We start from the raw sequence: 12,013 nt of genomic DNA on the forward strand, positions 1-12,013 counted from the left end.
ATATTATTATTATTTAATATTATAAATATTACCACGGATTCTCTAGCGAAAATTGACTCAACATCCGCCTATGCTGGCCTACGTGACAAATGGCGAATATTCGAATTTGGCACGCCGTTAGCAGATGTCGCTAGCAGTCGCGAGAGCGACGCGAGCGCCACCTCACTGCGCGTACGGCGACGACGCTGCGCGGCTCATCCGCTGCTGCATCCAAAACTTGTGTGTGTTGTGTCAAAAATCGTGCGCGATTAACTTCGATCGACGGGGCATCTCTTCTCGTGAAGGACGATGCTACTGATACAGGAGAGGTGATCGTACATCTGGCGTGTGTAAGTACCCGTCTGTCCTGTAATAAGCGCTCGCCGCAAGGGCGATTTGTTATCCGTCTCGGCTCTCCTCGAGTGTCCGCACCGCGATCACGATCCCCCGATCGAGGCCCCGTTTGTTTCGTCATCCCCTGGTTCGCTCCCGATCGGGAGATACTCCGCAAGAGGAATAAGGTAATCGCGGAACAAACATCCCCGATCCGCGATCGAGAGTCGAGGGGATCCCTTGCGTCGTGCGAGGGAGAGAATCCTGTAACAATAGATAACTACCATTTTGTTTATGGATCCCCTTTCTCTGCTCCCCCTTCTCCTCTGCCGCCCTCACACACACGTTTCGTTCCGAAAACATCGAACTTACCTATGATTTCGAAGTGTTACCGGGGAAATAAATCGCGTGCACGCATTCTTTTCGCTTTTTTCTCCTTCCACTCGTTTTTCTTTCTTGCCTTCTACATAACTGCTATCCGTTTTTCTCGATACTTTTATACAATTGCTTCGCGTGATTTGAAGACTCTTTGAGATGTACGGTTACCCACTTGCGTGTATATTCGCGTACGAGCCATGATGAATGAAATGCATCGTAACGATCGTTTATATACATCGTGACAGAAGTGTTTTTCAATATACATATAGGTATTTAACGAAGTAATTGCTAAATCGAATTAAAATGATGCTAGTTTTATCTAGATACAGATCAATAAATTTTTGTACGGTGTTCATTTTCGTTTTTTTTTAAGGAATATAACGAATTATTGCTTTTGTAATATAAGAATACAATTACTAACGAAATTGAAATAAAATATCCTAAAAACTTCAGGAGTGATATATTTTTTAATATATTAAGAAAGAGAAGAGAAAAAGAGTAGATATTTTTTTTTAAACAAATTTTCATGGCATATACGCATTATACATTTTTTTTATACATAATCACATGAAGAGATAAAAAATAATAGTAGTACTATAAAAGTAAAAAATAATTGCAGTACTACTAAAGTTATTTAAAAATTATTTTTGATTACTATATATTTCATTAGATATTTTCAAAATTATCTTTGATTTGCAGTAGTAATAAATACAGCAATGGCAAATAATTCAAGAGGAATACCTCGCATACAGGTCTTTCGACCGACGTATGAGGAATTTAAAAATTTCACAAAATATGTGGAATATATGGAGAGTCAGGGAGCTCATAAAGCAGGCTTGGCAAAAGTGATACCGCCACCAGAATGGGTCCCGAGGAAAGGGGGCTACAACCTAGATGCTCTAGATCTCACTATCCCAGCGCCAATCTGTCAAGTTGTCACTGGAAAGCAAGGCCTTTATCAACAGATCAATATTCAAAAGAAATTAATGACCATCCAAGAGTATAGTAAATTGGCCAATTCCGAACGTTATGCAACTCCTCGTCACTTTGATTACGAGGATCTGGAAAGGAAATATTGGAAGAACATAACGTACGTAGCGCCGATATACGGTGCAGACGTATCTGGTTCTTTGACCGATCCAGAAGTAAAGGAGTGGAATATCAATCACTTGGGAACGATTCTGGATTATGTTAACAAAGACTATGGTATATCCATTGACGGTGTCAATACAGCTTATCTGTATTTTGGAATGTGGAAAACCACATTCGCCTGGCACACGGAGGATATGGATCTTTATTCTATAAATTATCTTCATTTTGGTGCACCCAAGACGTGGTACGCCATACCTCCGGAACACGGACGAAGATTGGAGAGATTAGCTAGCGGCTTTTTTCCATCGAGTTATCAGAGTTGCCAGGCCTTCTTGCGTCACAAAATGTCTCTGATATCCCCTCAAATACTAAGACAATATTCTATTCCATGTAACAAGGCAAGTATTTCTCCATTTATGCCACAATTGTAAATTCCAGATATTGTTCTTAGCTACTTCACGGCTTTCATTTTTACAGATAACGCAAGAAGCTGGAGAAATAATGATTACATTTCCATATGGTTATCATGCTGGTTTTAATCATGGATTTAATTGTGCTGAATCCACCAACTTTGCAACACCTAGATGGGTAGAATATGGGAAGAGAGCTACACAGTGTTCTTGTAGTAAAGATATGGTCAAAATATCTATGGATACTTTTGTCAAACGCTTTCAACCAGAGAGGTATGTAGATACCTCTTTGCTTAAGATTATTTAACAGTTTTATATGATTATGTACATAACATGCACTACATATATGTTAAAATATTTACTATAGCAGACTATCGTATATAACTTGATATTAATTCCAATAACATAGGTATGATTTATGGCTGCGTGGTGAAGATGTTGGTCCCCATCCTGAGGATCCTAGACAAACTGCTGCACCAATGCCGTCACAAATGGATTTATTGTGTAACAACAGTAGCAATGGTCAATTACCGCAGAGCTATCTGAATGCAGCACCAAAAAATAAACGTCATATGATTCACAAGAAAAAGATTATAGGCACAAATCCTGTTGTTAATATGGAAGAACTGGTGAATCGTGCGGATATACCTCCGGATATTAAAAAGGCTTTGCAAGATCTCGAATTTGAAGAAATAGAGGAGCCGGACGAACAGCAATTGCAGGTTCTAGAAGATATCTGGTTAAAAGCAGGAGAAATGGGTAAAATATTGTACATTTTTATTTTAATCAATCTAATAGGTATAGATCCATCCACTTTTTCTTTTTTACTGATCTGAAATATTTTTTATTTTAGATGTTGATGAGGCGTCTGTGTATGACGATGGTTACAATCGCAAGAAGAGCAAAAAGAAGAAGAGAAAGCAAAGTGGAAGTAGAGAAAAAAAATTGAAGATTGAATCAAAATCTAAAAAGGAAGCCAATAAAGTTATTGATACACAGAATGTGGAAGTGATTAAAGTTGAAATAAAAAGTGAAGTTGATGACATAAGTACTTTTGAAGACATGTCCCAGGAAAATAGCGACGAAATTCCTGTGATTCAAGGAAGTTATAATGATAATATTATAATAGAAAATGATCCTGTGGAAGATCCTCTTAAGATAGATTTTCCTGAAGTTGTTGACAAATCTACCAAAAGGAGAAAAAAGCATTTGAGTCACAGTGGGCAGAAAAAAATAAGATTGAAACATGCGTTCAAAAGTAAATCCAGACATGATAATATATCACTCTATACTCACACATCGACTTTAGATGTTTCAAATGACAATGTGCAACATAGAAATATGGCGCTACCTGATCTTCATAGCATTCATACTGTAAAAGATATATCTAACAATCAAGGAAAAATCAATACATTGCCTGGAAATATTATTTCACTTGGTAATGAGCTCAGTATGACAAATGTAAAGGATAAAACTACCATAAATATAACCAATAGTGGTCAAATGACAAACTTTGGCTGCAGTGATGACAAAGGCACAGAAATACTAATGAACAGCACAGTGGGAGATAGAACGACAAGTAGTTTGTTGAAAGATATCAAAAGTGACACTTGCAAAACAATATGCCCTATAAATAGGAATCATGATACTATAGTACAAAAAATTTCTGAATATCAAAATGAAAGTACAAAAGATGTTATTCATATGAAACAGGATACATATGCAAAGCTCAAAACTGCAGCAACGTCTACAGAACATGGATTGATAAAACATAAGAATCTGATAAAAGCGCCTCGATTAAACATACCGTTATCATCGAGAGTTTCACAGCCTGAAAATGCTGCTATAAGTCAAAAAAATTCATTGAACTCGATTGCGAGTATGAATGTATCAAATATTACGCTTTTATCAGAATCGGAATCTGCTATCTCATCTGCAAGTGTAATATACCCAAATACAACTTTCCATCACTCCAACCCTCCGGTTTTGCAGAATGAATTAGAAGTACCACATATTGGAAATGATAATACACCTAAAAGTATACCGCAGTTGGAGGATTTTTCACACCAACTTCCACCTGGTACTGCCATTACTCCAATTTCTACTTCAGAAGGAAAATCTTTGATTTTTAACAATAATGCCTTCGTGAAGTCTCCGTTGATGTTTAATCAGCATAGTAATCTGAAAAGACCATTGGGAAAGGTCAACTCTACAGTGGATAATTCCAAGGAATCCGCAAAGATATTCTGGAAAAACAGTCCGTTCATTTGTCATTCGGGAGACGTTTCTCTCTCAGCTCAAGCGTCTACTGGCACCACGGTGAATAAAAGTGGTTTTATCCATATTCCAAAATTACAAACGCACGTATTACCACAAACAAATACGTTTATATCGCCACATCGCTCTCCCGCCATGTGTAATTATTCTCAAATCGCGCCTAATAGCATGATGTATTTGCAAACTGCCACTACGTCGACTGTTGCGAATTCTGCGTACGCAACTGTTCCAAACAGCTTGAAAAAAATTACCACCAAAAGTACATCGCGCCAAAAGTCGCAAAAAGGGCAAACATCGCGTAAAAAATCATCTTCGAAGAGTAGCAAGTCGAACAATAACGCATTTATGAATACGCCTCGAACAAATATCGCAAGTACTTCCATCGGAACGCAAGTTAATCATCCTATCGACGTACCTGCATTGACCTATAATGTGTATAATGCGGACAACGTTCTATCGCGAGTTATGAATGCGCAAAGCACTATATATCCAAATGTGCATTCTTTGATTGAAAAGAAATCGGCTGTAGATGATCTCATGCACTCTAGCGAGAGCGAAAGTATATCAAGCTCAAGTATATCCGATAATAAAGCGCAGCTACAAGGTTTGATAAATACGGCAGTTAATACTCATCCGCATTTATCTTCATCTAATGTGAAACAAACACAAATATCTATCTTGAGAAAGAAGCCCAAAGAAAAGTTAAAGAAATCTACGACGAGGAAAAAACAAACAGCGTCTATTGTTCCTACGATTGAAGTTACAACAAATCAATCAACCGATGCAATATCAACGCAATCCAGTGGTAATTCTCAACCAATTACGTCGATGATACCGGGACACATTTCGGAGATGATTTATCCAAATGTACCAAATAACGATCTGCTGAGAGCGTTCAATAATTATTGGAGCGCTCAAGTCTCTCATTGTGCAATATGCGCCACTTTTGCCTCGTGTACGAGCGGAAGCAGCAGGGTAATGCCACCTGATTGGAGGTATTGCCAATCGACCACGTTACCTGAAAGCACGCCGATATGGGTGAGAAAAAAAATGTTTAATAATTATTAACTCGTTTCTCTCTTCAATTGAAGCCAATGTAAATGTACACAATAAATTGCAAAGATATCTTATTGAATGAATAATTTATATATATACACATATCAGGTGTCCGCCAGTATTTTTGCGGCCAATTCCAAGGAACAGGCTTTGGAGCCGGAAAACAATAAACTCTTACGATGTAGAGAGTGCCACGTGACTGTTCACGCGTCCTGTTACGGTATAACTATATTACCTAAGGATATCCGAAATTGGGCCTGCGACAGATGTAAAGCCGGTAGAAACGATGTGGTACGTGTTGAAAAATCTGTTTTATTTTCTTTTCTCTCTCTTTATCTCGTCAAACATGCGTTTCGTCTAATCTCGCTCTATTGTTACGACAAATTAGATGTGTTGTTTGTGCCCGATGTTCGGCGGTCCTTTAAAACGCACTAGCGATAGTCGATGGGCACACATCTTGTGCACGCTTATGGTACCAGGAGCCACTTTCAAAGATTCCATAAATAAAGATCCCATCAACGTATTGACGATTATGGAGGACTCGTGTCACAAGAAATGTTGCTTTTGCGGACAGGATGGTGGAGCGTGCTTAAAATGTAATCAATGTACCAATGTGTTTCATCCGTCTTGTGGTCTCGCAGCGGGTGCCACATTTATTATACCGGTATACAACTCGCAGGAACTTCAGGTACAATACAATCTAATAATCGTAAGATACACGATTACATAAAATTGCACGGTAAAATGTTAACGTTTAATCTACGCCATCCACAGGTAACATGTAACGGGCACGACGAAGGCAAGGAAAAAATACCGCAGATACGGCAAGGTGAAGTCGTTTGGGCAAAACATCGAAATACCAGATACTATCAAGCCAAAGTCGAATCTATTCAGGATATTCTTTTTTACATGGTTACATTTAACGATAACAGTTTTAGCGATGATTTGTTTCCCTCTGACATAATCGTAAGTTTTTGTGCAGTCTATTTTGTCAAATTATTAACTTCTCTTTCTCTGTCTATAGTTGTACAGTTTTATTTCTGCTCTATTCTTTGTCTGAAGCTTATTAAAATAAAAATTGTTGTAAAAAAAATATATATATATATATAAGTAAAAATATATGATATTCTTTGAAAAATATACTTTATATTGTACTGAAATTTCTCTGTTTAGAATTATGATCCTGGAAATACACCGCCACTCGGAGCCGCGGTGACTGTAAACTGGACAGATGGACAAACGTATGATGGTATCTTTGAAGGTACAAATCATCGGATAATGTTTACTGTAAGTAAACACTGATATTATGAATATAAGATTTGATAAGAATTTATTCCTTATTAATCGCTTAATTATTAATAACGAATTGCGCGATCTTTCTGTTTAGGTGATTTTCGAGGACGGTTCGCAACTCGTTTTAAGGCGCAACGAAATTCACAGTTTACAAGAAGATATGCCAAAAAGAGTGCGTTCTCGTTTGGTGAGTTTAGTCTGAGATTACTATCATAATGGATAGTATCTCTATCAACGTGGTTTATTTCATTCATTTTGATATATTTTATCCTTCTTCTGTTTAACACCTACGTTATATTCTTATGTTTATTTCTCTGTTTTTCTGTTGGTTTATTAAAGTCTGTTGCGACTGAAATGAAACACCGATCTCATCTTTATGGTACAGAAGATGAAACGGAGGCGCAGAGAAAAGTGAAACATTCAGTGAGAACTTACGATTGAGGAGAGATATAACTTTTAAATTTAAGTAAAGACAGTATATAAAATCCTATATTGTAAATAGTAGGCATAAAAATTATATTTTCTAATTGTAATTTTATGTGTCTTCTCCTTAATAACTTAACTTCAATTTTCATCAGGTATAAAAACTACTTTTTTCTTATATATTTAATCATTTTTGTTTTAATTAATTAATGTCTTCAATAAAAATTATATGTCTCATTCATGTTAAATTATTAATTTGCAGTATTGTGTCTATAATTGTGAGATATATTCCATATACAAATTAGGCTATTAATATTAGTATTATTTATACATATATATAATATAGGGTACGGCGGGATTATTTGAATAGGATAAAATTAATTTTCAATTTTTTTACAATTGTTATAGCGCCACTAAACAAAGCATAAACATTTGAAAGACTTTCCATCGCATCGCTCAAACAAACAATACAGCATCTCTCCAAGCACGTGCGTTAAATCTTAATATTATTCAATAAAATGCTTCACTATCCAAATTGCCTCGCTGTACTCTATTTATAACTGCTGTTTCGACGGCATCAATGAAAGATATTTAAGTATTGCAGTTTTGGACAAAATCCTTTCGACCTGCTTCGGAAACTAAATTGTACTTACAAAAAGTATATTGTTTTAAAAAAATAATAATAAAAAAATAATTTTTGAAACATAAATTTAAGTAGAGTTCCAAAATTTATGATTCTACTCTTTTTTTCTCACTTTCACAGGAAGAAAACATACATCTAAATTGTAAATAAAAAGTTGCAGATTTATAATTCTTAGATATATCTTTAATATCTTTTTCATTAGTGCCATCGGTTCGTTTAAATAGATTGTGTATCGATGATGTGTTTCTCAACTTTTTCAAATATTTGGGCATCACTGAATGATGAAGCATTATTTGTAAATCAAAGCGTTTTGCAATTTATAATACAAGAGATTCAATGTTTAATATACATCAAAATATAAGTTAGAAACATTTTTAAAACGATGCAACAATATACCGTACAAAAAAATGATACAATATATATCAATGAGGAACAAATGCCAAAATATTTTTAAAGTGTACAAGTACCTATGTCTTCTTTCCATAGTAAACAATGCGACATGATTTTAATGATATTATAATTAGTGTATTATTTTATTTAAAAAAATATGTCAATATTTAGAGTTGCAATGTTGTAATCGTATTATACAAGTCTTGTGTTTGTCAAAATCAAATATCTAAACAGCGCTGAAAAAGATTGAAAGAGTTTAACAATTTTTTATAATACTCTTGAGATATTTTTGAAATTATAAATAATAAATTTCTGTCAATAACTCATCATTTTTTCACTAACATAATATAGAGAGTCCATCCAAATAGAAATCAATAAAATTCTATAAAGAATTGGGAGAGTGTTTATTATGTGTTATTTCTATTATTTTATTATACAGAATTTTAGATTGTATTTAAGGGAAAACGATAAATTAAAACAAAAATTATAAAGTTGTTTTATGTCGTCTAAAAAATATTTATTCTAGTTTTATTAGAATTTATATTCACATTCAATGATGTATATAAAAATTACAAAGTTTATAACATGTATATTAAACATGCAATTTCACATCACAATTTATCATCACATATAATATTCCATAAAATAATAATGTAATGTAATGTAAATTGCTTCAGATCCATGTAATTACCATTGTGGAAAATTATGTACATTGTTAAGTCTTTCATTAATTTTATTTCTAGTCGCTATTTTTATTCTGTTTTAATACTTAAAACTTAAAGCTACAAGAGAAAATAAGTTAGTAAAAGATACAGTATTATCTTCCTTGTAGAAGCTACAATAGCAATATCACTCTTGTGCGGTTTATGGCACTTACATATATATATATGTATATATATATATATATATATACATACACAAACACACACACACACACATATATATATACACATAAATGACATGCAACAGAAATATCCTCAAGAATTATGTTAATATACGAGTAACGAACAAGACTGCGATTATTGTTATGATTGTTATTAATACGATAAAAGTAATTATTCTGTAGGTAATGCTTAGTCGTTTAGTATGTGCTCTTTATAATCAAAAAATAATGAATATATTAGTATATCTTCATGTGTATTGATTCTAATTAAGTTTAAAGTGAAGTATAAATATACCTACAGTAAGTTATCTGTCAGTTTGTTACAGTAATTGCTCAAATGCTTTTACTGGACATAAATTTTATTATATAGACTCTATAAAAAGAAATATCGTATAATGTCATATAAATAAACAAATTTTTAAAGCAAAACTGATTATTCAAGATGATTTCCACAGATATGCCTTGTATAGGTATCTTAGAGAGCTCGCATGGCTCAAAGTATAATGCAAAACACATCATTGTTCATTGCTAGCTATAAATGTACATATCTTAATTAATCTTTCAAGATTAATCACGATCTTGGATAATAATACTTTATAATTATACATAATGTTTGCATAAATTATAATGTACATAAATTACATCATAGCACAGATATATATATATATATATATATATATATATATATATATATATCTGTATTATGATGTAATTTATGTACATTATAATTTATGCAAACATTATGTATAATTATAAAGTATTATTATCCAAGATCGTGATTAATCTTGAAAGATTAATTAAGATATGTACATTTATAGCTAGCAATGAACAATGATGTGTTTTGCATTATACTTTGAGCCATGCGAGCTCTCTAAGATACCTATACATATACACATACATAAATGTATATATTTATTTTAAAAATGTTTACATTTATATAGATAATTTAGATAACTTTATGCATCCATAGGTATAATACTAAAAAAATGTAAATTAAATAAACATTTCAAAATTTACAAACTAGCACTACAATTATATTGTTTAGGACATTCTTAAAGCTTTAAATATGTCATGATATGAATCTAAATTATAATAGCAATGCTCACATACAGATACGCTGTATCGTGTATGTCTGCCCTTTAATATCACTCGGGCTTATGTACACATACTTACAGACACTCAGCTTTATACAAATCTTATCATATCTTAATTCTCGGTTATATTATCGCTTCGTCTTGTTACGCACGCGCAACCAAAGCAAAAGAATTCCGAATTGCGATATTTTAAAATAATTTTACTATAAAGCTTAAAAAGTCCTCGAAAACAAAACGATTTGAAGAAAAAATTTATAGAACATAAAATGAGACAAAATCAAGCGGAAATAATAATTTTGCCTCTTTTAATGATTCTTTCACTTATGCTTAATGGTCTCTAGTGCTAATTTTTCCAACAAAGTATCTACTAAATATTTTATATATAATATTTCCACATTTTTTTCTCACAATTTGCAAAATAACATCACTCTTTTTGTAGAAACCATATGCAATACTGTATCGATGAGATATATTTAGCTCATCTCCTGTTGAGCTTGCACCAGAGCGCACTGGCAGTTAAAAGATGCATCAGTACACCAATACCAAGTATCAATATCAAATTGTTTACCACGTTTACGTCGACGATATCCATCTCTGCGAGAAACTTGGTGGGTTTCTTGTAATGACAGTAAAATTCGTCGCACTTCAAGTCCGTCCTGTCAAATCCGTATACAGTGTATAGCAGGCTTTGGAAGCCGGCACGGAAATACGATATATGGAACATCCAACGAAACGCATGCGGGGTATCTACATAACGTATGCAAAAACCGAAAATGGAAAACAGCACTGCGATTATGGGACCGGCAAAGACCGCAATCTGCAAAGAATCATCAAGTTCGATATTTCTTTTTTCCTTCTATGAATATCTAAAGTTAAATATTTTAGCGTACACAATCTATATGTATATAGTTCTCAATGGATTCAGAGATATGTGCACATTCGCAGAGAAATATTCAGATTCATGTTACATTCGCAAATTATATCTGCAAATGTGCGCGACACAAGGATTCATACTCGCGTTATTGAATTTACGGATTTATAAGATCTATACACATCAATGGATATATACAAACGCTCGAATCTAATTTTTTTAATCTGCAAATCCACAGAATTACTTTGGAAATTCTAAATCCAGAATAATTGTATAATTAAATATATATATGTATTTATATGATATGTTACATTTTTTAGGGAAAAAAGCACCTGCGTGCATCGGAGGAAGTTTACCTTAATTGGTGTGGTAGCGCCAATAAAGAAACCCCATGCCTGCGCTGTTAGACTGGCAGCTATGCTGACTATCATGAAGGTTATTATACGATTCGTCTCTATGGGCTGACCGGTTAACCAGTAACTCACGATAAGATACGTCGCCGCGCAGGCTGCTTGAAAAGGTATTTCGATAAGCAGTATGCTGATATAATATGGTGCTAGTCGGTACCAACGGTTAAAGTGTTCCCTCGTGAGAATCTGCATCTCCAGTGGAACTGAAACAGATAAGATCGCACATGAACATCATTTTGGACAATTTAAGTAGAAATCTGCTTATGATTTTGCGTGTCCTCATTCATATACACGTAGATTTTGTGTATTTTATGTAATCTTTCTGGAACGTTCTCCGTCAATTTCACGCGACACGTGAGACTGTACATGGAATTCTGTCGTGAATTAATGATTGAAACACACGTTGAATATTTATCGGATGTCAGAAGGACGATATTCCCCCCCCCCCCCAAAAAAAAAAAGAATTTGGGGGAAGAACACA

General features: G+C 34.0%; 2 protein-coding genes across 8 annotated transcripts in view; one reads left to right on the forward strand and one right to left on the reverse strand.

Annotated features, from left to right (window-relative positions):
* LOC115242226 overlaps nucleotides 1-9,581 on the forward strand; it is a 17,989-nt gene extending 8,408 nt beyond the window's left edge. Inside the window, exons 1-12 of one of the 6 annotated variants that reach the window (XM_029818345.1) lie at nucleotides 114-329; nucleotides 1,390-2,180; nucleotides 2,260-2,465; nucleotides 2,602-2,951; nucleotides 3,046-5,507; nucleotides 5,634-5,816; nucleotides 5,914-6,213; nucleotides 6,300-6,491; nucleotides 6,699-6,812; nucleotides 6,913-7,005; nucleotides 7,158-7,284; nucleotides 7,650-9,581. In XM_029818345.1, the coding sequence (XP_029674205.1) occupies nucleotides 1,407-2,180; nucleotides 2,260-2,465; nucleotides 2,602-2,951; nucleotides 3,046-5,507; nucleotides 5,634-5,816; nucleotides 5,914-6,213; nucleotides 6,300-6,491; nucleotides 6,699-6,812; nucleotides 6,913-7,005; nucleotides 7,158-7,259 (4,776 nt within the window). In that variant the 5' untranslated portion in view covers nucleotides 114-329; nucleotides 1,390-1,406 and the 3' untranslated portion in view covers nucleotides 7,260-7,284; nucleotides 7,650-9,581. Of the gene's footprint in view, nucleotides 1-112; nucleotides 330-1,389; nucleotides 2,181-2,259; nucleotides 2,466-2,601; nucleotides 2,952-3,045; nucleotides 5,508-5,633; nucleotides 5,817-5,913; nucleotides 6,214-6,299; nucleotides 6,492-6,698; nucleotides 6,813-6,912; nucleotides 7,006-7,157 lie in introns of those variants that run through there. The other 5 variants (XM_029818346.1, XM_029818341.1, XM_029818344.1 and 2 more) reach the window with 5 other exon arrangements.
* A 463-nt stretch (nucleotides 9,582-10,044) lies between these two features.
* Nucleotides 10,045-12,013, reverse strand: part of LOC115242231 (ATP-binding cassette sub-family G member 1-like) — a 19,315-nt gene continuing 17,346 nt past the window's right edge. For both annotated transcript variants that reach the window (XM_029818368.1, XM_029818369.1), the window contains exons 9-10: nucleotides 11,479-11,735; nucleotides 10,045-11,068 (exon numbers count right to left, since the gene is read on the reverse strand). In XM_029818368.1, the coding sequence (XP_029674228.1) occupies nucleotides 10,730-11,068; nucleotides 11,479-11,735 (596 nt within the window). In that variant the 3' untranslated portion in view covers nucleotides 10,045-10,729. The remainder of the gene's footprint in view (nucleotides 11,069-11,478; nucleotides 11,736-12,013) is intronic.

Source organism: Formica exsecta, unplaced genomic scaffold (assembly GCF_003651465.1).
Source record: "Formica exsecta isolate Colony F162 unplaced genomic scaffold, ASM365146v1 scaffold581, whole genome shotgun sequence".
Classification (NCBI taxonomy): domain Eukaryota; kingdom Metazoa; phylum Arthropoda; class Insecta; order Hymenoptera; family Formicidae; genus Formica; species Formica exsecta.